At 46.4% G+C, this 26586-nt stretch overlaps 1 protein-coding gene and 1 long non-coding RNA gene across 3 annotated transcripts in view; one reads left to right on the top strand and one right to left on the bottom strand.

The window, feature by feature from the left end:
- Positions 1-9143, bottom strand: part of DHRS12 (dehydrogenase/reductase 12) — a 37286-nt gene extending 28143 nt beyond the window's left edge. Inside the window, exons 1-3 of one of the 2 annotated variants that reach the window (XM_037527259.1) lie at positions 9076-9143; positions 4758-4891; positions 2989-3071 (exon numbers count right to left, since the gene is read on the bottom strand). In XM_037527259.1, coding sequence (XP_037383156.1) covers positions 2989-3071; positions 4758-4891; positions 9076-9131 — 273 coding nt within the window. In that variant the 5' untranslated portion in view covers positions 9132-9143. The remainder of the gene's footprint in view (positions 1-2988; positions 3072-4757; positions 4892-9075) is intronic. The other variant, XM_037527260.1, reaches the window with a different exon arrangement.
- A 53-nt stretch (positions 9144-9196) lies between these two features.
- LOC129146903 (uncharacterized) lies at positions 9197-20595 on the top strand. Its single transcript, XR_008554264.1, has 3 exons — positions 9197-9233; positions 10920-11042; positions 20314-20595. It is a non-coding gene; the product is annotated as an uncharacterized LOC129146903 (long non-coding RNA).
- Positions 20596-26586: the final 5991 nt, after the last annotated feature.

Below are 26586 nucleotides of genomic sequence, written 5' to 3'. Positions count from 1 at the left end.
TGCAAAGCAACATGTGTTCTACATAAGACTACATCTTACTGTATAAGACCTACATGTGATGACTTATGACTGACACGTGACTACAGGGCTGGCCCTAGAAGCCACTGGGCCCCATTGCACTAGCTCTTTAGATCCTCGGATACAAATTTGTTTACTGAAACAGAACAAGACTCAAACGGGATTGAGTGCTATGGCACCTTGAACTTCCCCTGCCATAGCACATATGCTATGTAAGGGCCTAGCAGCAACCTCTTTCAACAAAAGGAATTGAATTCAGGGGCTGGTTTCCTATGGGAAGATGAGAACACAATTGGAACTGGCGATGTAATCAAGAGATCAGCTATAGTGGGAAGCTCCTACCAGCTCTGGCTGGAGGGGATGGTGTGACCCAGGCCAGGAGTCAGGGTCCCTCCAGAAGGAAGAATCACAGAAGAGATTCAGCTGTCGCCAGGGAAGCCAAATATCCTATTTTCCACTGCTTCCTACCCACCCTCTTCCTCTGACATCTCCCATTGACTAAACCCAACAGACTGATGTGGGCAAAGAAGCACATACTGTGGGGTCCCCTCTCCCACCTGCCCTCACAGTGATACGGAGCTGAGCAGACATTCAGGGGGCTGGCACAGGCTTCACCAAAAGAACTTGTCGATCACTGGAATCCTTCACAAGATAGTAAGAGGTTATCCCTGTCTCTACTATCTCCCTCTCCAGCTCCTAGCACACTACCTATACATGATTCATAGCCAAATATATACCCAAAAGGGAGCAAGTATATAGCCCATTTTTCAGATGAGGAAACTGAGGTTCAGAGAAGTTAGGAAACCTGGGACTCAAGGTAACTAGGGCACTGAGCCCAATGAGTGCAGAACCAGGATTCAAATCAGAGCCAAGCTCCTTCCCATACCTCACACTGTCTGGGGTGGACCAGATGAAGCTGCAGAATGGAGACTCCTCACAAACAGGGAGGCACAGTGGGACCCTGGCAGAGGTTGGAGGTTACACTGAGTCAGGGAAACCACACCCACAAGGATCAGTGGACAGGCCCTCTCATCCCTGGGCCCTCCCAGTTCTCCGAGCTAGAGGCCACTATAATCACCAAAGAGGCGGGATTTCTGTGTTTGATTGTTTTTTAAGATTTATTTTTTATTTATACAATAGCTGGGGTACAGGCCAGAGGTGCAGGAGGGTGAGAGGACTCACCAGAGACAGAGTGGGGAGCAGAACAGGCAGACAGATTGAAAGCACTGCTGAGGGGAGCAGGTCTCTGAAGAGAGCTGAGCACTATGCTCAACCTGCTCCATGTGTTGTTAGGATCCTTTTTGTGTATCCCTGGGTGGGTAGGCAGTGGCCAAAGGGGTCTCTCACCCCACTCCAGGAAACATTTGCCTTCTTCTCTCATCGCAATATCCTTTCCAAAGATGGTAGAGAGGGATATAAGAATGGGTCAGTATTGGGCCTCCCCAGTGACGCAGCTGGTTGAGAGCAGTGCTGTGAAGCTGTCCGCAGCCTCTGCAGTGCCAGTTCAATTCCTGGCCTGCCAGGGAGATACCCACATGGCACGGCAGACCTCTCCTGTCTCGCCCGCTGCTCCTCTCAGCAGTGCTTTTGGTCTGTCTGCCTGTTCTGCTCCCTGCTCTGTCTCTGGTGAATCCTCTCACCATCCTGCGACTCTGACCTGTACCCCAGCTCTTGTATAAATAAAATAAATCTTTTAAAAAAAAGGGCCAATATTATAAACAAAACCACATTGTCAATTTTATCCACATAAATCCACTTTGTGAAAAATGTGGCCCACACCACAGCAGGCTGGTATCCAGAACAACCTTCTTCTGCCCATGGCCTGAGATTAGTATTCCTTGTGTGTTCTGTAGCAGCACAACTGAAAGTTATCAGCAGGCAGACAGCCAGCTTTCAATCTCAACAAATGCAGCCCCCAGCACAGCGTCACTTGCAGACATTAGGGGAAGATTTAGAAACCCTCACGCTCATCAGCCCAGAGCTTCTGTAAGGCATCTGATAGCGGGAAGCTATGGAGGCCTAGGTGAACAGGGAAAGGAACAACCACTTGCTTTGAAATGCCATTTTTTAAACAATGATAACATTCATGAGAAGATGCAGAATATTTCATTTTAGATTGCAGCACTTTCTTCCTTTGTCCATAGTCCAAGCCTAAGGGAGTGGAGTCCTGTTCACCTCTCCCTGCCAGTCCCTCAGTTGTGGACACTATGGGGCAGCAGCAAGAAGGGGGCTGCTGGAGAAAAAGCTCCATGGGAGACAAGGAGAAACTTCAGGAACGGAAGGAGGACATTCTGCAGTGAAACAGACAGCCATCGCTAGGACTCCTCTCCACTTTATGGATTTTATATCCAGAACCAGTTTCGTGCATGTACAACCTATGCAAGTGCCCAGGCTTCACACTCAGAGGGCCCCATGCTTCAGTCAATGAATGCTCTGCCTTCACTGTCTCAAGGTCTCAAATTTTACACAAGGACCCTATATTTTTATTTCCCACTGGGCCCCACAAATTATGCAGCCAGTCCTGCTTCTGACTTTCTCTCAAAATTTGAGCCAGATCTGCAAGTTGTTGCTAGAAAATGACACTTATTACGGCCAAGATGTTGTTCGTTGTCACTCTATTAGAAAACCACTGGGTCAGTTTACAGCTTGGCTGAGTTACCCTTAATGTGTCTTGCTGACCCGGGTCTTCTGGGGTAGAAGCCCCAGCAGTGCCACTGTCCAGTATAATGTCTCCACAGCAGGGAATGGCCCCTACTTGCTGCCTCAGGGTGCCCAGGTCAACTGTCAGTGCCCGAGCTAATTTGGGTCAACTCTGCTATTGCAAAACACAGCTCCAGGTCTCTGCTGCCTGAGGCTGCCTCCAGAGCAAAAACACAGGCACCGGCCATTGCCAGCTCAGGAAGCATGGACCCCTTTGCAGCTGACCACCGGAGGCGAGAAACCCCTGCAGGCCAGTGAAGAGCAGCTCACCTGGTTACCGCTCTCCCTGATGATCTCACCTTTGGCACCTTCAGCTCGACTTTGATCTCGACAAACCAGGTGAACTGTGCCACCTGGTGGAATTCAAGGAAACCTTCGTGAGTTATAGTGATAGCAGCCGAGAGGAGCTTTTCCAAATGAAGACTGAAGCCCACAGAAAGGAGACCTAGCATTGAGACTATTCTGGAAAATCTAGCTGATTACCCCCTGCAACGAGAGTAGCAGGTGTAATAGAGGGTAAACCTAAAGCTGCTCTCCTTGCTTCTCTGAGTAATTGGCAGTGTATTTGGGATAATATCCTCTTTTTTCCCCCTATAGGTATGAACATATGCAGGATAAAAAGTGCCTGCCTCGGTCACACCTGTCAAGTCGCATAGTACCTGACACGGAGGTCTGAACCTAGCTTCACTTTAGACTCACCTGAGGAGATGATAAGCTGCAGGTGATGGGCCCACGCTGGGATATGCTCTCAGAGCTCCCCAGGTGAGTCTAAGGTTTAACCCAAGCTGAGAACCACTGACCTAACATGTAGCAGGGACTCAATTAATATTTATCGAATGGTTGAATCCACAAACGGCACTCAGGCTATCCCAGCAAAGGCCATGCCATCATCAATCAAGCTTTATTTAAAGGCGAATACTCGGCGGCAGCATTTAACAAATAATCACTACAAAGCCTGCTTTCTTCACTTAAAATAGCCTGCATTATTAAATGGGGTCTGTTTCATGGGAGGCTACAGGCTAACCATGCAACCAGCTCCTCTGCTTTGTCCTCCTCCCACGACACTTCAGAGTAACTCCCGTAGTAGCTAAGATGCAGTTAATCCTGCCATGACTCGGCAGATAATTAAATACAGCTCCAAATGGTATCATATTCCCCTAGCAAATGCCTAACTTGATTTTAGAGAAAAATAAATATCTTGAGCATCTTAAGAGTGATAAATTCCCAACCTATTTCCCCACCTTCTGCTGGAACATCAATTTTGCCAGAGAAGAGGCTCTGGAGAGACAAGACAGACATTTCTAGTCACCGTGGTGCCATTCACTGACCCAGGGCAGGTGAGTTCATGCAGGAAATTTTGGCATTTACCAGAAGGAAGACTTTAGCTGACTGAATAATTTACAGGGCACCCAGAGAGACTCTTCACAGAATCAAGGTTAGGGAAGAGAAATAGGAGGCCACCCCAGCCACTCTAACCTGCAGGCCGGACACCAGGCAACCAGGAGGATGGAGGATGTTCAATGCACTCCCTTCTCGTTATTCTGGGTGCACTGGTTCTTCACTCGGGCCCACAGTTAAAGTGCAGTAGACTCCAGTCTCTGCCTCTCTCCCCTCACCCTTAATTCTAATTGAGAAGGCTGAGCTGGACCTAGACCAGGCAGTCATGTTCTATCGATAACAAGAGCTCAGGATTAAAAAAAACAACAAAAGAACCCCGATGCCCAGAGTAGGCTGGAGCCCCTCACTGCTCTTAATCATAAAGCAATGTTATGTGTGGACAGATCCTGGGCTCGCCTGCAAATTTATTAAGTGCTATGGAAAGGCTCCTCTAGCCATTCGCTCTGGCCACCTCTAGCTTGAAGTAACGCACAGCTCAGAGCTGGCAGCTGTGCTGATCACCAGGGACCACTGTCCAGGCCTTCTGGCCACGCTGGCTGGGCCCTGCTGATCTGCAGTGACACAGGGCACTCTCCCCAAGGCAGACCTGCTGTACGCTAGCCTTGGGGTACAGGGGACACACAGGTTAGCAGGCTGCTCACCTCGCTTGGCTATTTCAGTTGCAGTTGCTTTTCCAATGCCACTGTTGCCTCCGGTGACCAAGAAGGCTCTTCCAGGAACTTGGACTTCCAAGTCGTCAGGGTCAAAGTCCTTAGCTGCAGATTCATAGCCACTCCTGGAAGCAGCAGAGCCACAGAAGGAGTGGCAGTAAGGCGCGGGGAACACCAGCCACGGCAGGGCGAAAGCCTAAATCTGATGGACATTACTGTCTCTGCCAGCACATCACACAGTCCTTCCTTCTTTGGCCTCCAAGCTTCCTTCCCTGGTCTCACAAACAATACCTCCTCAGAGCCTATATTTCCTGTACCATTAGCTTCCTGGGGTTTTGAAAATATGTGAAGATACCAATAATTTAGCATCCAAACTATCTTCCTCTGCCTGCCTTTGATACCAAGAAGTGTTCCCCTCCTTCCCCCCACCTTAAATCCTTGACTAGAAGGTTTTACATTTCCCCCATGGTGGGGGGGGGGGCGGCAATAGGAGGTGGGAGCACAGTGAGAGAAGGGAACTTGGGAGACCATTAATATCATGCTATTGCACAACAGGCAAGGTCTCCTACCTAGCTAGAGGGCCCTGGTTAGTGGGGGAGATTTGCAAATAGGGAATAGTGGAGGAAGAAGAAAAGGCTCCTTGAGGAGTACAGGGTGTATACTGTATAACTTGAGGGGGCGCCATTCGGACCACGGTAGGACAACCTTCTGGCAGCTGGCAGCAAAACATATTAAGGAAGTGCTTTTATTCATTTGCACAAAGGCATCATTTTAGATCAAAGCAACCCTGAGTTCCTTAACTGTTTCTTCTCTACCTTTTGAGATACCTCTTCTATCTTTATTTTTCTAATATTTCCTAGTTTTGAAATTAACTGAGAGCAGTGGAGGTAGAACGGAGGGGGATTCTCAGGAGGACACCCTGAGGGCAGACCTCCCCTCATACACCAGTAGGCTGGGGTCTCAGAACTTGCATCTCTCAAAAAGAGCTGAGTGGTTTCTCCCCTGAGACATAAAATGACTCTCCTATGAAAATTCTACAAGAATCCCAGCGCCTTCCCACATGCTGTGTTTACACACTGGCTGCCAACGGCTGGTCTCCTGCCCCACACCCTGGTACAGCACAACTGCCAATTACACGCCCTGGACCCTAGGGAAGAGGCCAAAGAATGTTTATGGGTTTGGTTTGGAAGTCGGTGCCACAGGGGCAGCCATCTCACAGTTGAGAAACCAAGAATGTTTCTGTTCCCACATCTGGAACTCACCAAGACAGTCCAGGGCAGCTCAGAGAAAGCCTTTTCCATTGCTTCTGCTGCTAGAGGCTCAGTTAGTGGGGCAAGAAGACTCAGTGACTATTCCTAAGCCTTCCTGAAAGGCTGACTTGAAACTAAAAATAATATCAATAACAAGGGCTTTGGATGAAAAACCCTAGGTTTAAACTGCAGCTCTGCCTCTTAATAGCTGTGCCACCACATGTATTGGCTTAATTTTCCTGAGCTCCTCATCTACAGAAAGGGGATAATAAGAGCTACCTCTGGGGCAGCCTAAATGAGCCAGTGTACGTCAGGCATTTAGCACCACTCTCAGAATCCCATATTTTTAAAACTGAGCTCCTTGGGCCTCCCTGGTGGCGCACGTGGTTGAGCGCAGCACTGTGAAGCTGTCCACAGCCTCTGCAGTGCCAGTTCGATCCCTGCCGGCCTCAGAGCAACCCACATGGCAAGCAGACCTCTCCTGTGTCGCCCGCTGCTCCCCTCAGCAGTGTATTTCGTCAGTCTGCCTGTTCTGTTCCCAGCTCTGTCTCTGGTGAATCCTCTCACCCTCCCGCGCATCTGGCCTGTACCCAGGTCCTTATATAAATAAAATAAATCTTAAAAAAAAAAAAGAAAACTGAGCTCATTTAGTTCCCGGATCTTCAAATGACTAGGAACACTGTAAGCACTTCAAACTATAATCAAAGATGAAGCTATTTTCCCCCATAAGTGGGCTCCAAGCATCACTATGGAAGGATTTTCTTGCACAGGCAAATGGTTCCTCAGAGAGCCAAGGGCCCAGGAGTCAAGAATAGGAAGCCAGTCAGCAGTAGGTACAGGTGAGGAGTGAACGAGAGCTTTCCAAACCTTAACAGAGCCCGCAGAAGAGCAGGGCACAGAGAACATGCAGGGAACTGGCCCAAGGTCCCCTCTTCCAGGAGCATGGGGGCTTTTCTCTATGACTCCCAGCTAAAGAGAACCTCAGCCTTTGGGCTTGATCCTACTAGAGGCTAAGGCTGGTTGAAGGTGGCTCCTGGAATTAAACTGCTTCCTCAAACTTGGCTGTCAGACAACTGGGCGGTGACAGGCTAGCCTGCAGGATGCGTCATACCCTTCCTCTGTCCTTTGCCTTGGGCTCTTTGTCTTTAACACGAGGATTCCATCCTGGTCCAGTCTGGGTTATTATTAACAACTTAAGGCTTCTGTATTTCCCTTCCCTCTTTATCAGTAGCAGGGAGGTAAGTGACTAGCCTAAAGTCCCAAGATGGTCGTGATAAGCCCAAAAGAGGTTTTCTTCTCTTTCAATACCCAGTCCAAGTCACCTACTACATCAGTGGTGCTCAAAAGGATGGTTTCTAAACTGGCAGCATTAGCATCACCTAGGAATCTGTAAGAAATGATTTTCTGAGGCAGACACTGAGCCCTGTGAAATCTGTGGTTTCACATGCCCATCAGGTGATTTTGATTCAAGCTGAGCAACAACTGTACTTATGTGTTCTCTAAACCCTCAAGGAGGCAAGCTCCCAGGCCTCTTTTTGATGTCAGCCCCTCCCCAAACCCCTTTACCCAACGTGGAATCTGCTTAGGTCCCATACCTACTTGCTAAGGGCTTAGAAGTCTGATTTTTTGTTTGTTTCTATTTTTCAATTGTCCTTGGTAAATTTTAGGTTCAGGCAAGTTTAGAAAAGAGTGACTAGATCCTGCTGCCTAGAACAGGGACCCAGTAATGGGAAACTTAATTAAAATCCTGGTGTGCCAAGAAAAACAAACCATAAACCCAAACTATAGGCTCACATACGATGAAACAAAACAAGGTGCTATCTTACCCTCCAATTCACTAAATGCACAATAGCAGGAACCAGCTGAAATGTGCTCGATCCCTTACCCCTTCACAAAAGAATCTGGGGAGAGATTTTTAGAAACTCCCTTTTCCAGGCTGGGAGCTGACTCGAGGTCGTCATGCTGTGTTCTGTGTAACATGGAAAGATCCAGCAAATAATGACCGCTGCCAGAGTACACTCCTTTGAAAGAAAGAGGCTGCCATTGTGTTCATGACTAAATCCAGTGGGCCAGGGCTGATAGCTACACTTCCCACCACTCTCTGCAGCACTGGCCCCTAAGGAGGCCTGCTTTCCCCAAAAGGGCGTGGGGTGAAGAGAAGGGAGCAATAGCGGCTGCCACGCCTTGGAATTCTGCCTGGTAGGCTGGACATTTGCCTGAGCTGCCTTCTTGATAAAAACTCTACTGCAGGGCGGAAAGAAAGTGTCTGAGAGATGACTGGGGGGCAGAGACAATCACCTGGGGAAATCTTTGTAAAATATCAGTCCAGGTTGCAGTGCAGACAAATTGAATCAGAATCTCTACATATGGGTGCATGAAAACTGGTATTTTTAACTCTCCTGAGGTGATTCTGATGTTTAGACCCGGTGGAGAGCCACAGCAGGTGACTAGTTACCTCTAGATTGAAACCTTCATCTCGCCTCCCTCAGAACTGCCCCAACCCTCACTTTAAAAATGCAATGAGAGGAGGGCCAGCTCGGGCACAGCGAGGGTGCGCAGGGGACCAGGGAGGTCAAGCACCTTTCACCAGCGCGCACTGGTGCACAGAGCAACACCCGCTCTGTAACCCGCGCTGGAACGTTCCAGCAGGAACCAGAGGTCACAGTCCACACGCCACATTTTATTAGTGAGCAAAAACACCCAGCAAAGAGGGCGGCCAGAACATCCGAGGGCCATCTGCAGGTACTGGTCCAGACTGACACCAAAGGCAGGACCTCGAGGGGCGCCGGGGTTAACGCCCAGAAGGCTCCGAGGCGGCCGGGTGCGCCCCAACGTCAGCGGGTCCGTAGAGCCCCCGGACGCCAGGCGGTCCTGAGTCCCAGGCTGGTGCCCGCGGCCGCCCCGGAGAGCCGGGTCCGCGCGGGGACAGCGCGAAGCAGCGGCCGGCGCGTCCCCGCCCGCCCCGCGGGCCCGCGCTGCCCACGTGACCGCCCGCCCCGCCCCCCCCCCCCCCCGGCCGCGCCCCCGGGCCCCCGGCACCGCGCCCGCGGCCGCCTTACTTGGTGTATTCGCGCAGCCCCTTGGCGAGCCACGCGGCGCTGCGGTAGAGCGACATGGCGGGGCTTGCGCCGCGCCCGAGTCTCGCGGCCCCGCGCTCGGGGTGCCCGGCCCCGCCCCGCCCCCCGGGAGCCGCCCGCGGTTACATCATCCCCGTTATGTAAGAGCCGCGGCGCGCGGGCTTTCTCCGCCGGGAGCGCGGCGGGTCGTCAGGCCCGACCCCCTGATCCCTCGGAAGGGGAACGGCTCCCTGGTGCGCTGGAGAGCGAGCCCCGCGCCCCCTGCTCCGGGCGGGGGTGGGCTGAGGGAGCGCCGGCCCTGCGGTGGGCTGGGTGGGCCTAGCCCCCGCGGGCTGAAGCAGGGTGTCAGCATGGCTGTGAGAACTGCATGCGTGCTGGGTCTGGCTGGGATGCCAAGATGGCATCGCGACGCCTATTCCTAGAATTTGGCTACTTAGAAAATCACGTGACAAAGAGATGCGGCTTGATAGTGAAATGATTTCTCCATCTAACGGGCTTTTCCCCAGGGGTTATAGGATAACTCTTTTTCTGAGTTTCTTTTGCATGGTTTGAGCTCAGTAGCTAAGAGGAGGTACAGCTTTCTATCAGGTGCAGTGAGTCAGGCTGGTAATACGGCCACAGTGACACAGCTGGCAAGAAGCAGGGCTGGGTTTCCTACCCCGGAGGTGAGTCTGTCTCTAGACTTTTCCTACTAGTTTTGCAACTTCATGCAGTGTCAGGGAGGGCCTCTTTACCTTGTCCAGATCTTCATCAGCCTTCCCCTACCTCCACCCCCAAGTCCAAATAGATACATAGTGTAAATTGTTTTTTTGTTTTTTTTTAAAGCATGGTTGCTGTGCCAACTAATTTGCACCCCCCCCGCCCCCGTTCTGCCCTGTGGGAATCAGGCACCCCCATTCACATCTCACCCCCACCCCTCCATCTGGGTTAAGGATGGATCACTTGCTAAATTCTATAGTGGTTTACCCAACTCGCCCAGAGACTGAGCCACTCTTACATAAGATGTGTAGAGACCAGCTAACCAGCTAATTTAATGGCCTCATTATCTAGGATATGAGATCACTGCTCCCCTCCCAAGTGGGTATGTTTTTACTTCAGAAGAGCTTTAAATTTCCCCAGAACAGCTTGCTCTTCTGAACAGGACTGTGAGGTTCCTCTGCATTGCTCTTATTTCTGACAGAGTGATGAAAGGAAGTTTAAACAAGTGGCATTCTGCAAAATCACCCAGCCTGGTGTGACTTTCAATGCCTGTCCGGCTAGCCGGAAGAATATTTTAGAACCCCAGAGTTACACAACAGTGCTTTGAATACTCTGCTTTGTGTCAGTGATGGAAAAGGTGTCAGTCTGCACTGAATTCCTCTCACTGCCTCAGGAAATATGCTTTTGGCTCACAGAGGGGTGAGAAATTGTTCTGAACTGCAGGAAGGGCATCAGCAGCACCTTGAAGTAACAAGGGGTTGGGGGATCCATCTCCCTCCACCTGTCATGTGGACAGGGGCATGGTGCCCCTGTCAGGCTTAGTTTTCTTATTTGTAGAATGGGACTGAATATGCTCACCTCATGGGGCTGTCATGATATGACATTGGTAGAGCACTTAGCAAAAATACCTGATTTTGGGCCTCCCCTAGTGGCACAGAGGTTGAGCGCTGGGTTGTGAGGCTGCCCACAGCCTCTGCAGCGCCAGTTTGATCCCTGGCCACCGGCAAGGGTCCCAAAAAAAAAAAACAAAACAAACAAAAAAAAAACCTGATTTCATATGAGGTAATCAAAAGTTGTTCAGTTCCCTGTTAGTTTTCTTCACATCCCTTTCTCTCTCTACACTATAGCCATGCGGTGTCCATTCACCAAATGCTCCAGGAATGCATGAAGTTTATGGTTCGCCTCAAACCAGCAAGGTTTGCAGAGGACCTGGTGTGTCCCTTATTATAGGGCCAGGAATGGGCCACAGGGTAAGTTTTCTGATCCAGCAGACCGGGTAAAGGAGGAGTCAGAGTCCTCAGTGGTTTTTGCAGGTCTTTTATTGGTATTTACCCGGTACATAGCAGGCTGGCAGGCCTCCCAGCCCCCAGCAAATCTTCACTCTATCTGGGCTCCCCAGTGATCTCTGCTTCTGCTTCTTTGCTTCTCTCGGCTTCGCTTTCGGCTTCTCTTTGGCTTCTACTGGCGTCCCCGTGACGCCGCCCTTAAAAGCCCAGTCTCAGCCCAGGTGAATCCCATCTTTCTATGCCCACACCCTATTCCAGGTGCCCGCCATCAGGCATGCACTCAGGACCGCAAGGATCCATCATCTATCCTGATGGCAGGAGGGCAGAAAAGCCTGACATTTTCCCTTACCTTACACTTATATATGCTTCATAGCAGGTTTTAAGAAAAGAAAACCCTGTCTCAGTGGGGGTTTCCACTTTCCTCTGGAAAACAAATAACACACACATGAAGAGAAAAAAGAGGAGGGTTAATGGAAAAGGCTCCCATTTAAGTAGAAGTTGGCTCAGCTGGATTTCAGCCCTATTTCTGCTGCTGATTCCCAGTGTGACCTGGGGTAACATTGACAAAATTTATAAAGGGTTTAATATGTACCAAGCCTTGCAGATCTCACTTCTCCTTACGATAACCTGGAAGGTTGCTCTTGCTCTTGTCCACATTTTAAAGATGAGCAAACTGAGACTTAAATGGGTTAAGTACCTTGGCTGAAGACACTGCAAACAGTGGAGCCAGGGTTTGAAGCCAGGCAGTGTGACTCCAGAGCCCACACTCACACGTTCATGTGCCATGCTGTATGAGGCCTAGTCACTTGGCCTCTCAGGGCTTCTCTGTCCCTCAGCTTTATTGAGGTATAATTGACACATAAAATTGTAAGACATTTAGAGTCTTCATCACAGTGATTTGTTATATATATACAGTCATCCCTCCATGTGGGAAGAATTGGTTCCAGGACCCTCAGAGACCAAAATCCACAGATGCTCAAGTCCCTTATATAAAATGTGGTGGTATTTCATATAACCTGTGCACATGGTCCTGTGTACTTTTACATGGTCTCTAGATTACTTTTAAAAGCTAATGCAGGGCCTCCCTGGTGGCGCAAGGGGTTGAGACGCAACCTGTGAAGCTCTCCACAGCCACTGCAACATGAGTTCGATCCCCAGCCGGGGAGCTACCCACATGGCGCAGCAGACCTCTCCTGGCTCGCCCACTGCTCCTCTCAGCAGTGTACTTCAGTCAGCCTGCCTGTTCTGTTCCCCGCTCTGTCTCTGGTGAATCCTCTCACACTCCACACCTCTGGCCTGTACCCCAGTTCTTGTATACATAAATAAATAAATATTTTTAAAAAAACGAATGCAATGCAAATGGTGTATAGCTAGTTGTTACACAGTATGGTTTAGGAAATAACAAGAAAAAAGGCTGTACATACAGGAGCAACCGCCATAGGCCTAACTGCACATTTAGTATGTATTTTGGATCTGAGATTGACTGAATCTGGGGATATGGATATGGAGGGTCAACTGTGCATTGTGAAAAGATGCCCACCATCTAGTAAATTACACATCCATTGCCCCACATATTTACCTTTTTTTTTTTTTTTTGGTTACTCTTTGTTTTACTCTCAGCAATTTTCAATTACATAGCACAGTGTTATCAACTACACTCACCGTGGTTTACATTAGATCCTCCTACTTTATCTTTTTTTTTTTTTTAAGATTTATTTATTTATTTATACAAGCACTGGGTACAGTCAGAAGTGCAGGAGGGTGAGAGGATTCACCAGAGCCAGAGCGGGGAGCAGAACAGGCAGAAGGACCAAAGTACACTGCTGAGGGGAGCAGCGGGCGGCAGGAGAGGTCTGCGCGCCATGTGGGACCCTTGCCTGCAGCCAGGGATTGAACCGGCGCTGCAGAGGCTGCAGGCAGCTTCGCAACACAGCGCTCAACCACTGCGCCACCAGGGGAGGCCCCCTCCTACTTTAACTGAAAAGTTTGTAGGCTTTTATCTCTTTCCAATTCCTCCACTTTCCTGTTTAGTTTTCTTATCTAAACAAGAAGAGGATAAGGGTCCTTCCAGCTCTGACTTTCTATGACTAGTAATAAGGGAATTACATAGAGATGATAAATAAGTTATGTCTAAGGTACTTTTAAAACAAATATCAAGTGGATGTACTTGCTTCATTTCACTCAGGTTTCTATCTCTAAAATATTTCTTATGTGTCCCTGGTTCCAATTTGCCACTCAAAAAAAACCACAGAAACAAATCATCCTTCAAAGCTTCCTTGCAATTGATTTAAAGCCCTGCAGCTAATTTTACTAAATTGGAAGGAGAAGCAGAAGGTGTGGACTAAGAAATGCATGGCTTCTTGTGCAACAGAGACACATGATGGGAAGTCTGCACGGCACACACACACACACACACACACACACACACCAGTGTTCTCATCATCTTCCACGGAAGCTCTGTACCAGTTTCTCCAGCCCAGTTGTCATGGCAACACCAGCTGCCAATAAGATCATGGAAGACAAGGTTATAATGGCAGTGGTGCCTTAATATTTTACCTGGCAAAGCCACTTAGATAATAAGGTGAATAACCATAAATCATAAATCCATTGAAAGTCCAGGCATCGCTCATTGTACATGTTTAGTGTGCTCTTGAGGGTGGGGAATAGAAATGAAAGCAAAGGGAAAGGAACAGAAAGGGAGGATGAGGCTGGGGGTGGGGAAGATTTTAGATGCTGATCCTTGTTATTCCTCATTGTAGATCATGCACGGGTCCTGACCCTGTCTATGCACAGATAAAGGAACTGGCATCTTCTGTAAAGACAAGAAGGGGGTAGAGGCTTCCAGCTTGATTTATTACAAAAGGCTTATAAAGAAACCCAAAATAACTGTTTTCTGGGGTTCACACTAATGGGGAAGAGAAGCAGCCTATGGAGACATGGCAGACAACGACCCTCCCACAGTCACCCAGCGGGAAGGTGGGCCCCATTTAGAAGCACCTTTCTGGTTGCCTCCCCCACATCTTAGATGCCCGCCAGCTTTTAGGCTAACGCAGCTCGGGTCTGTCTGCCGCCCGTGTGAACCAAATCCCTGAAGAGCAAATTACTTACCTTAAGGGTTTCCTTCTTTTCACAGGAAACTCATTGCATTCAGGGGAGGGAGGGTCTCTGGCAAGAGCTTTGACAGTAGGGAGCAGGAGCTTACACTGAAAAACCTTTGGTGCCTCTGTATTTTGTACAATGAGCATGAATTACTCAAAACCACACCATGATCCACTTTCTTTCCCTTTTCTGACCCCCACTTTTACATCACTTTTCTTTTTTTTTTTTTTTTTTTTTTTTATTTATACAAGCACTGGGTACAGTCAGAAGTCAGGAGGGTGAGAGAATTCACCAGAGCCAGAGCGGGGAACAGAACAGGCAGACTGACGAAGTACACTGCTGAGGGGAGCAGCGGGCGGCAGGGGAGGTCTGTTACACCATGTGGGACCCTTGCCCGGTGACCAGGGATCGAACCGGTGCTGCAGAGGCTGCAGGCAGCTTCGCAACCCAGCGCTCAACCGCTGCGCCACCGGGGAGTCCCTACATCACCTTTCACTAGCCTTGTCTACCCATCAAGAATGAACACACTGGCAGTGATCTGGACAAAAGTAGGGCAGTATCCATGAAACCAAGTTGACGAGAGAAATGACTCCCCACAAATGGGGCTTCTGTTGGTCTTAAACTTGCATACAGAGTGTTTCTAGGGCTCTCTAAAGCAAGCAGGTTCTGTTCTTAGTGCAAAAGTGGTAAGAGAATGTCAGGCTGTATATTGCTCGAGATGGTCTGCACCAATACTCCCTGATGCCTTGTTCGCCTGGATGGTTCCCAAGAGGCAGAGATGTGGAGATGGATGCACAGTGGCAAGAACTGGGTCAAGTTTCTAAAGAACTGCACTTAGCTTTCACCCCTTCAGAGGAATCACTCCACTTCTCTGAGCCTCAGTTTCCCCACTACACAGCAGCATAGCAGTCCAGTCCTCACAGCATAGTGAGGATGAATGAATGGTCCTTTTGTCTTATTTAGAAAATACTTATATGCTCCACTTGCTGTGTGCCAAGCACAGTTCTAAGTTCATTTAAATGAGGAAACAGAGGCACAGAGAATCTCAGTCCATGATCACACAAATCTAGAAAGTAGCAGAGCAAGGATTCCAACCTGACAGTGGGGTCCAGACTCCATATACTTGACCCCTTTCCTGTAAAGATGGAGGCTTTCATGGTGGCTTCTTAGTTTCTTCTCTTGGAAATGTCAGTGGGGCTTAGAAACATCTGCATACTTACGCCTCCCCCTTTTTTGGTTGATTGGTTCCTGTGTTGACTGAGTGTCTGTGTTCCCAAAGACTGAAAGTGGGTCAAGAAGAGCTAGTGTGAGCTACGAATGAGGCTGGTTTTAGCATTTGTGGCCTTTTTTGTACACGGAAAGATCTTATGACCCCATATCTACCGGTTTTTCCACACTGGTGATCCCATCATTCTGGGGGGTCTTGAAGGACTAGGAATACAGTCTCTTTTTATTTTTTATCATGGTAAAAAATACATCCATAAAATTTACCATATTAACCATTGAAGTGCGCAGCTCGGAGGTAGTAAGTACAATCATGCTATGGCACAGCCATCCTGACTGTCCAGCTCCAGTACCTTTTCATCTTAGGGAATGGAAATTTTGTACCCATTAAACAATAACCCCCATTCTCTCCTGGTCCCAGCCCTTGAAACCACCTTTCTACTTTTTGTCTGCATAAATTTGATTACTCTGTTTACCTCCTATAAGTGGAATCATACAGGATTTGTTCTTTGGTCGCTGGCTTATTTCACTTGTCACAAGGTCTGCAAGGTGCACCTGTGTTGTAGCGGGTGTCAGAAACGCTGTCCTTCCTGAGGCTGGTGATGGCCCTGTCTGTACATGCCACATCGGTGTTTACTCTTCTTCCCTCCATGGAGACTGGGCCACTTCCTCCTCGGGCTATCATGAAAAATGCTGCCGTGTACGTGGGCATATAATTATCTTTCAGTTCCTTTGTGTATATACCCAGAAGTGGAATGGCTGGTTCATGTGGCAGCTCTGCTTTTAATTTTTTTGAGGAAACTCCATACTGTTTCTGTATGGTAAATGGTTTTTCAGGCTTTTCTGCCCTCCCACCATTGGGATCGCCCTGCCTGATGGGGGTCCCTGCAGTTGTTACATTGTTGCTAACTGATTTGTTTACTTCTGTGGGCCATCGGAGTAGTATTGAGAGAAGCAAGGGAGAGGCAGGAGGGAGAAGGGGCAAAAGAAGCCAGAGAAGCCCAGAGTGAAGACCTGCCAGAGGCTTGGAGGTCTACTGGCCCCCTGGCACTCTTGCCTGCCATGTACCTGCTTGCTGCGAAGCATGTAAAGCTCAATAAAAGCCTGAGAAAGCCACCAAGGGCCCCAAGACTATCTTTTACCTGTCTGCCGGATCAGAAAACCTGCTCAGTGGCCATCCTGCCACTACAGGATAGCGGCAATACCATTTGATATGCCCTCCGAAAGAGCACAAGGGTTCCAATTTCTCCACATCCTCACCAGCACTTGTTATTTTGTTTTGTTGTTACGCTGTTGTTTTATTAGTATTAGTATTCTTCCTAACAGTGATAGTAAATTATTTTCTGTCTCCATCTTGTATTCCTTGCCTACTATATTTTAATGAAAACACACACTTTTAATTACATACACACACACACAAAATACTGAGAGGAACGCTGGCTCCTAGGCATGCTGTTTTGTAGCTGTGCGTGACAGAGAACCTAATCAGACCTAGTCAAACATTGTTCTCAGGAGTTTTAATCCAATGTTGGGACCATTGAGTTTCCCACAGGTGAGTAAGAGCCTTAAAAAAAGGGTTTGCAACTAATTTCATAGGGAATTTTGGATCACCAAGCTCATTTCATTAGGCATATGAAGTGGGTTGTAACTATTTTCTCAAACTGAGCTCTCAGTAGTTCACTTGGCAAAATACAATTTCACATTACTCTTTTTCATTTTGATAGGCAGAAATAATAGACCAGGCCCGTTACAGGCCCGTGACAATTTGGATGAATGGTATGAGTACTAGTTATTCGTGAAGAAGATTTCTTTATCCTGGTAATGGAAGGAATTTCATGACATATGAAGTGAAAAAAAGCAGGCTGCTGGAAAATACGAACAATCTGATATAATTATGTAAAATTATATATATCAATGTTTAGTATATGTAGACACGCTTTGAAAGGATACTAAAAAAGGAACACTTGGTTCCCTTTTGGATGAGTGGAGCTGGGAGTTGGGGTATGGATTGAAATCTTTTATGCTTTACTTTATACCCTGTGGCATTAATTGAGTTTTTAGACATAAAAACTATACTAAAAATAAAATTTGGAAATTGTCATTTTAGGAAAATGAAAGGGCCTACAAACAGACTTCAAGTATTGATATTTTCTGCTCCTTCCAGCTATGAAGAAATAACCCTAGGTCAGGTTCCCCGGAGGCAGTGGCCCAAGTACAGCTTCATGTAATTTACTGAGTGCCTGATCACAGGAGAAGACCGAATTCAGTGAACGAAAAGGAACTGGAAAGGGAGAAGCAAGGAAAGGGAGAAGCTGGGAAAGGGATGCAGCTTCTGATGAAGTCTGGTCAGAATCCTGGGCATAAATGACAATGAAGTGTGACCTGCACTGAAGCTAGGGAACTGGGTTTTCTCCCGCTCCCCACACCCCTCCCCTCAGGTCTTAGCTCCGAGTGAATGGTGCATGGAGTAGAGAGTGTTAACTTGCATGCACCTCATGGCAAGCGGGCTCCAGCCACCCAAGGGAGGGCCTTGTGGAAAGGCTGCAGGTGTGAGCCATTAGCTGCTTCACCTGCTGCTGCTGGTGGTGGGCCCCTGGGCCAACTACAGATCCCATAGGAATCTAGGCTGTAACCCCTTTCCCCAGTGAACTGGAGACTGAACTGGAACTAGCTTCCTGATAAGCAAACTTATAAACTGCAAATTGATTTGCGAAATGCCCTTTCTTGTTTGCTTTTCTTTCTTTCTTTCTTTTTTTCTTTTTGGTCATGGAAAAGTATAGGCTATAGGACATTTTAGAGTTTGAAGTATTCAAATGCAAAAATAAGATTAAAAAAAATTACCTTGGAAGAATCCAAGAATCAGTCTGTAAGGTTTTTGCAATTGTGGAAAAATGATCAGGATGCTGAAGAAACTCTGAGCAGCCGAGCAGGGCGCTGCTCAGGAAACAGTGATTATTCTAACCTGGAATTGGCCCTTGTGGAGGGGCCTTTTTTGGTTTTTGTTCTGGAATGTCATGGACAATGTATATCTTAGCATGAATTATATTGCCCTTTCCACTTTGGTTGTTGAGAAAGTTCAAAGTCAAATTAGAATCCAGGGCTCAGTAGTCCAGGCAATATGTCCAAATAAAGGTAGTGTTGATGTTGATCTTGGGGGCTACATTGGAAGGCCTAAAATGTATTTCATGGGCTGACTCACCATCTTTGAGCTTCACAGAGACCCACAGCCCTTGTTCTCGTTAATTTCCCACCCCCTGACCCCATCCAGCAGAAAGGCTCCCCACCTGCTGGTGCCCTGTCAGTCAGACAGAGCACCCTACCCAGTCCTCAACCTAATGCGTTTTCATCTTTCTGCCAGCCCATGACATGATATTATTTCAACAAGCCAATCACATCCTCCACAGGAACAGAGGATTCCCCACCCTCTTATAACCACTCATGAGCCCTCTCAACCCTGCTTGTTCACTCTGCTTCTGCGTGCCCCTCCATGGGACTCTGTAGAGTATCCTCCGTGGGCTCTCAGCATCAGCAACTAGTAAACTGCTGAGAGTCTCATCTGCTCATTGTCAGCTCGTGTGTGTTAGACCGTATCACACTGTATGTAGGGTAAGGCCCCCACTCTCACCAATGGGATGAGGCAGTCAGAATGGAGGGACATTTTGAATTATGAGCCTTCTTGTGAACCTGGTTAGAACCAGCAGTGTGTGCAAACCCTGATGCCACGCCTGGGATGGTGCATGCATGCAAAGCACACGTTGCCTTTTCTGTGCCTATGAAGTGCTGCCTTGCTTCCAAGTAATGCAGGAAGAAAGCTTCAACTTTCAAACTGATCTAACAAAGGAGATGTACTTGGCAAAACAATAGGAGATATATTTGAAAAATACCCACCTTCTAGTTCACTTCTGCTAGCAATAGCAAATCGATTAGCACCCAAGTTATCCAAGCTAACTCGGCTGCTATGAGACCAGGCTGACCTGAGAAACAAATTATTGAAATTTGATCTCTATAAAAGATAAATTTGATTTTTCCTAATTCCATACTCATAAAAATATGAGAAATTACCAGTAGAATCAGTAAGAAGGATTTTCTGTCCATTCATTTTCTAAATTCTCCCTACAAACTCATCTACCCACCTGAGGATTATGAGTTTTATGGAGCAAGATTTGTCTAACATGGCCCTCCCCTCCCACTCCCCAACCCCCCACAGTTATTGGCTTCTGCATACAAATCTGCACCCTTGGTAATCCCAATGGAAGAAAAAACAAAGAAGCTTCCCAAGGTCTAGAGAATTATCTCCCCCAGGGCATTCAGGGAAGACTCTGAGGAACAAATTGTACCAAGTTTATTTCATCAACAATGAAAAATGCCCACAAAGATGCAGCACAGATTTGGTTATTAAAAAATGAAAGCTATTGACTACTTTTGCCTTTTCTCATGCTAACATAGATGGAATAATGTGAAATACTGGAAATAACATATTATTGCCCTCATGGTTTCAAACAATATGGAATGCTCCTGGGTCAGTCTGTGCCTCCTCGGTGGCTTGAGGGCACAAGTGTGGTTCTCTGAATCATAATTTCTGGGGGTGGAGTCTATATTTTATTTGTTTTTTCAAACAACAGTTTCACATATTTACTATGGAGCCATCCTACTAGTGCAGAAGCATACAAACAAAGCGAAAAATAATTTCCTGGACAAACATGTCCAAATAGCAATATGATAGGGCAGGATGCTCATGACCTCAGACCTTGGTGCAGCACAAAAATAGTCACTGTCTCATGGGAGACTCTTCTTACAGGCCCAGTGTGGTTTTGCTCCAGTGTCAACCTGTGGAGTTGTCCCTGATTTTATTATCAGTTTTCACTACATCCCAATAGGGAATGAGACAACTCTGCTTTTGTTCCTTGGCCAGGAATCACTTGATCCTGAGAAGTCATGGTGAGGAACAGTCAGTCAGAGAAGCCGATACAAACCAACATCGGAGAAGAGGAGAGAATGTGAGCATTCTGCATTTGAAACAAACCCTTGGCAGTTCTGATGGTTCCCTGAGATTTGAGAGCCACTGGTGGGACTGGACCCCAGTGAAGTGGTCCCACTTTTACTGCCTTCAACCACCATCTCTACAGATTCAGTCACAGAAAAGGAACAAGATGATTTTAACTTGATACCCAATGTGGCAAAAAATAAATAAATGATTTCAATGTATAGTTTATCTTTGCTGCAGTCTTCTTTCAGATGGGAGCAACTGATTATCCCTCCCAGATATATGGGATTTGCTCCTTGAGTTTTCATAACACCCAGAAAGTTCAGACATGTCCATATTCATTGTGCTACAACATTCCTGTGGAGAAGGGATGGTCGCATGTTTTGGTTGATCTCCACCAGGTGTTTTCAGTATAGGTTGATGCAGTCTACTTAAATATTCAGTGCACCATGTCTATACTCCAAAGCCTGCCAGTGACTATGATGGGAGTGTCCTACACTCATCTTCTCTCAAGAGCTCGGAGGAGGGGAATGATGCTAACAGGGAATCACCTCAAGGGTGGGCCACCCATCACTTTCCAGACTGCCTAGATGTCATCTCCGGATTAAGTCAGACCTTCAGAGAATCTGGTCATGGACCATTTGTCTTGGCCCAAAACTCCTTTTCTGAAGTGCCTTGTCATACATTCTCACATCCATGAAGGTTCTAATATTCTCTTTCAAAGTGTTTTGACAGCATGCTGAACTAATGTACAAGACACGGTCTTTCAGGCTTAACCTGAATTTCTCCCCTAAGGGGCATATTTTTTGGTTTTATGGAAAATATGCACCTCATAGTTGATGGTCTTTTTTCTCTTATTGCTTTGATAGCAAAGAGACTAAAAGCCAAAAATTTAGTCCAGGATTTAGCAATTATTGAGGGCCTATGACTGACGGTGTCCATTGCAGTGGGGTTGGAGGATGTAAGAGAATGAGCACATGCTTTCCAGTTCCTTTGGGTGAGCATCTAGTGTGTTGGTGTAGGGAAAAAAAAAAAAAAAAAAAAAACACCGAGAACCTCGGCATTCCAGTCATCACAACTTTTCTTCTAGATCTATTTTTAAACTATGTATTTTCTTTTTATTTTATTGTGTCAAATATTTAAATACCCTCCAAATTTGCCATGACATAAGATAGACATATAAAGAAAGGAAGCAAGAAAAAAAGGAAATAAAACCTTCTGCTGAGCCATTTCTGGGAAAGGAAATAATTTGCTACTTTTATAGATATTTTGAAATTCTTGATAAACCCTAGCCAACAGAATCCAATAATGCATCAAAAAGATAATTCACCATGACCAAACAGGATTTATTCCAGGGACACAAGGATGGTTCAACATGTGAAAATCAATTAATGTAATCCAACACATCAACAAAAAGAAAAATAAAAACCATATGATCATACTAATAGATGCTGAGAAAGCATTCAACAAAGTTCAACATCCATTTTTGATAAAGGCCCCCGAAATTCTCGGGATAGAAGGAACATACCTTAACATAATCAAGGCCATATATGACAAGCCCATAGCCAATATCATTCTCAATGGTGAAAAGCTGAAAGCTTTTCCCTTAAGATCTGGAACAAGACAAGGATGTCCACTCTCACCACTGCTTTTCAATATAATACTTGAAGTCCTAGCCAGAGCAATAAGACAAGAGAAAGACATACAAGGAATCCAAATAGGGAAGAAGTATCACTATCATTAATCACAGATGACATGATAATATACATAGAGAACCACAAAAACTCCACAGAAAAACTAATGAAAATAATCAACCAGTTCAGTAAAGTAGCAGGATACAAAATCAACACACAAAAATCAGTAGCCTCCCTATATGCAAACTATCAGTCTGAAGAAGAAATTAAGAAAACCATCCCTTTTATAATTGAAACAAAAAAAATCAAATATTTGGGAATAAACCTAACAAAAGAGGTAAAGGACCTATACAAAGAAAACTATAAAACACTGTTAAAAGAAAGAAATGGAAAGACATCCTCTGCTCATGGATTGGAAGAATTAATGTTATCAAAATGGCCATCCTACCAAAAACAATTTACAGATTCAATGCTATTCTAATAAAAATTTCAATGACACTCTTCAAAGAAATAGAACAAATATTGATGAAATTCAGATGGAGATACAAAAACCCTCAAATAGTCAAAGCTCTTCTAACTAAAAAGAAGAGGAATGGAAGTATCACAATCCCGGCCATCAAACTATTCTACAAAGCCATAATAATTAAAACTGCATGATACGGGAACAAAAACAGATGCACAGGCTAATGGAATCGAATAGAAAACCCAGAAATAAACCCACAGACTTATGGACAACTAATCTTTGACAAAGGAGCACAAAATATACAGTGAAACAGTGATAGTTGTTCCATAAATGGTGCTGGGAAAACTGGACTGCTGCATGCAAAAGAATAAAGCTAGACTACTACCTCACACCATGCACAAAAACCAACTCAAAATGGATCAAAGAATTAGATATAAGACCTGAAACCATAAAATATATAGAAGAAAATATAGGCAAAATACTACATAATATACATCTCAGAAACATCTTTAAAACACATCACCTAAAGCAAAGAAAGTGAAGGAAAAGATAAATAGCTGGGACTACATCAAATTAAAGAGCTTCTGTACAGCAAAAGAGACATTAACCAAAACAAAGAGACACCTCACTGATGGGGAGAAAATTTTTGCACTCCATACACCTGATAAGGGACTGAACACAAAGATCTACAAAGAACTCACACGACTCAACAAAAACGAAGTAAACAATACACTCAAAAAATGGGCAGAAGAACTTAAACAATACTTCTCCAAAGAGGAAATGCAAATGGCCAACAGGCAAATGAAAAAATGTTCAACATCCCTCATAATCAGGGAAATGCAAATTAAAACCACAATGAGCTACCACCTTACACCAGTAAGAATGGCACATATCAAAAAAAAACCCCAGCATCTATGAATGTTGATGAGGATGTGGTGAAAAAGGAACTCTCCTACACTGCTGGTAGGAATGCAAACTAGTCCAATCACTATGGAAAGCTGTCTGGAGGTTCCTCAGTTTACTAAAAATGAAGCTACCATATGACCCAGCAATTCCACTCCTAGGGATTTACCCAAAGGACACAAAAACATTAATACAAAAGGTCACCTGCACCCCTACATTTACTGCAGCACTATTTATAATAGGTAAGACTTAGAATCAACCCAAATGCTCAAAATTAGATGACTGGATCAAAATGATGTGATATATATATACACATGGAATACTATTCAGCAATCAAAAAGATAAACTAATGCCATTTGTAGCAACATGGATGGAGCTTGAAGGGATTATGCTCAGTGAAATAAGTCAGAAGGAAAAAGAAAAACACTGGATGTTTTCACTTATAGGAGGAATATAGGGGATCAAGAAAAAAAATAACAACAAAAAAAACCCCCACAACAAAACAAACCAAAAATAGACAACTATAAATCAGAGACATTCCGCAGGGGAGCAGGCAGGAAAGGGATCAAAATGCAGGTGGGAAGAGCATAAGGGACTATGGAGATGGTGCACGGGTAAACTGGTGGTAGAAATTCTATGGGGACTATACCTGAGAAAAGAAAGCAAACATTGTAAGAAAAAATAAATATATAGATTAAAATAAAATTTAAAAAAGAAAGAAGGGGAAGTAACTGACAAAATTTTTTTCAAATTATCCTAATTTTAATGGTCACAGTAAATTCTATTATACATGAAAAAACAGGCATTTTGATAAGCCCTCCTCTATATATCAAGGCAAAGATTTCTGCAACACTCCAGAGATACTAGAAACTGGAAATCGCCAAGATTTGTGACCTGGTTCCTGACAGACCCAAAGCCCTAACCTATATCACTCATCTGCTAATAGCTATTTTTATGCCTACGATTTTTCACAAGCCCCTTCCATCTTTACCAAGGCTCAAAAACATTGGGGAAGGGAGTGTGGGTCCCTGGGCTCATGGTGCTGGAAGGGGAACAAAAGTCAGTGATATGCTTGCTCTGGGTGGAGAAGCAAATACCATTGCCACTTCCCTTCACGGAGTTAGCTCTCTGTGGCCAGACTCCTTGATGTAAGTCGCTTAGGAGGCCATCAGCAAAGCATCTTAGAGTCACTGTGACTCCGGATGAATGCTGAGATGAATTGATATTTGCTCAGTCTCCGTGGCCCCAGAGTCACCCCCTGGGAGATTGTATGGGCCCCACCCCCTCCCTCGACCGTGCTCCCAACTGGTATAACTGTTCAATCCCAGCATTCTCTCCTGCTAAGTCTGAATGCAGCCTCAGAGTCATTCTCATCACATTGTACAGCTAGGGCCTGAGACAGCAGGACAGTGCAAAGCTATGCACCGTGCCAGGCTATAAGATGTGCCTGAGCCACAGGGGCAGTCCCTGTGCCCCAGGGGAGCTGACTTTTTTAGAGGGATGCCGGGCCATTCTCCATAAATGCAGAGTTTGACTTTTTCCTGGCTGTCCATACAGGCTTGGTTTACTTTTAGGCTAGAGCGTGGACATTCTTTTCAAGTCTCCTGCTCAGGAGTCAATGTCAGAGATGTTAGGGACAGTGCTGGTTGATATATGGCCTGGACTGAGCTTAGAACAGGTTCAGTTGGCGCACAGCTGTGTCCATGTGTCTCCAAACATAAGCTCAGTGACTGGGTGTGACTGATGAGTCATGGCCTGGGGAAAGCAGTTAGTGGGGGGTTGCTGCTGAACGCCCTGCCTGCCCCAGTGTCTGAGCCCACAGCCTCTCCCCAGCCCCCAGCACGGACAGGACAACGTGGGGCACAATGTAAATGGCATCACAATGAAGGGAGGATCAGCAAACTGTACACCCTCTCTTTTTTTTTCCTAATTAATGCACACCCTCTTTCTGATCTTCTGTGCTTTAAGTGAAAATGAAACCAGAAAATGCCCAGAAGGGCCAGTGCCAAATAAGGGCTTTCTCCCTCTTTCCCAGCAGAGGGCGCATCCAGCACCTTCCTATCTGGGAGTTAAAAAAAGTGGGGTTGTGGGGAGGACCCCTGACTCCAGGTGACATGTGGCTGGGGAGTGCTTGAAAACTCAGTGGCAACTTTCCAGGGGACCCACAAGTCCTTGCCCTTAAAGTCATTGAGAGAAGTGATCCTGGTAGTTTGAGCTGATACTTCTGATAAAGGGACGTACCTCACATTGATGGCAAACTCAGGGGTTGGTTTGATTACAAAGCACAAAACAAGGCAGATCAGCACACAGAAATATACAGAGGCTGCACATGCTTAGACAGGTGCTTAGCACCGCCCCCGGAAATGCACATGACAAGTCTTCATCTAGAGTCCTAAAGCACAGGGCTCCCCAAGAGGGCTGCCTTGGTGTCGGGGCCCCTAGGAACTTCATCTCACAACAGCAGGAGGGAATGTTTCCAGTCTCTGGTGTCATCCAGAGAGTGCAGGATGACAAATGGGTTGACAGAAGACTTGCACAGCCTAGCCAACGTGCATAGAATGGTTGCCGTATTGTGTTTAAACTCACCGACCAAAAGCACCTCATGCGGCCTGGCCCAACACACAACACTGGTTCACGCCATCAGCGAATCCCAGAGATGCACACAGACACCAGGGAAAGAAGCCAACTTGAGGCCAAGGGAAGATGCCCCAGCACCACTCAGGGCACCCCCCTAAAGGAACCCTACTCTCTGAGATGCCGGCAGGTGGGACAGACCAGATGCTCCAGGGAGAATCAACTTTCTTGACCTTGACAAATTTTACAGCTGTCCTGGGGATGCCTCACCTATTAAATCAAACCAATCTGATGTGGAGTTTCTTTTGTTTCCCAAAGGCAGATGGAGCTATGAAAAAGCACCTTTCTCGTTTTCATACAAGAGCCACTAGAGTAAGAAAAGCCAAGCTACGTCTTCTTTGAAAGTCTCTGCCTTTCTGACTTCAAGGTGCCTGTGGCCGGACGACAACACAGCAGCACCAAGTGACTCCACAGGCCTTGCTCTCGTACAGCCCTGGAGCTGCACGGTGCCTTGAGAGGGTCTCCCATGCTTTGCCTCCCTTACCTCATCTCCTCCAAAAAGAATCCCTTTGAAAACTCTTATGATAGAACCAAACTTCACTCTGAAAAGAACAAAAGTGCATTTCC

Source organism: Talpa occidentalis, unplaced genomic scaffold, assembly GCF_014898055.3.
Source record: "Talpa occidentalis isolate TD23 unplaced genomic scaffold, MPIMG_talOcc4v2.1 talOcc4.5, whole genome shotgun sequence".
Lineage (NCBI taxonomy): Eukaryota > Metazoa > Chordata > Mammalia > Eulipotyphla > Talpidae > Talpa > Talpa occidentalis.
This window is presented reverse-complemented; position numbering and strand designations above follow the sequence as displayed.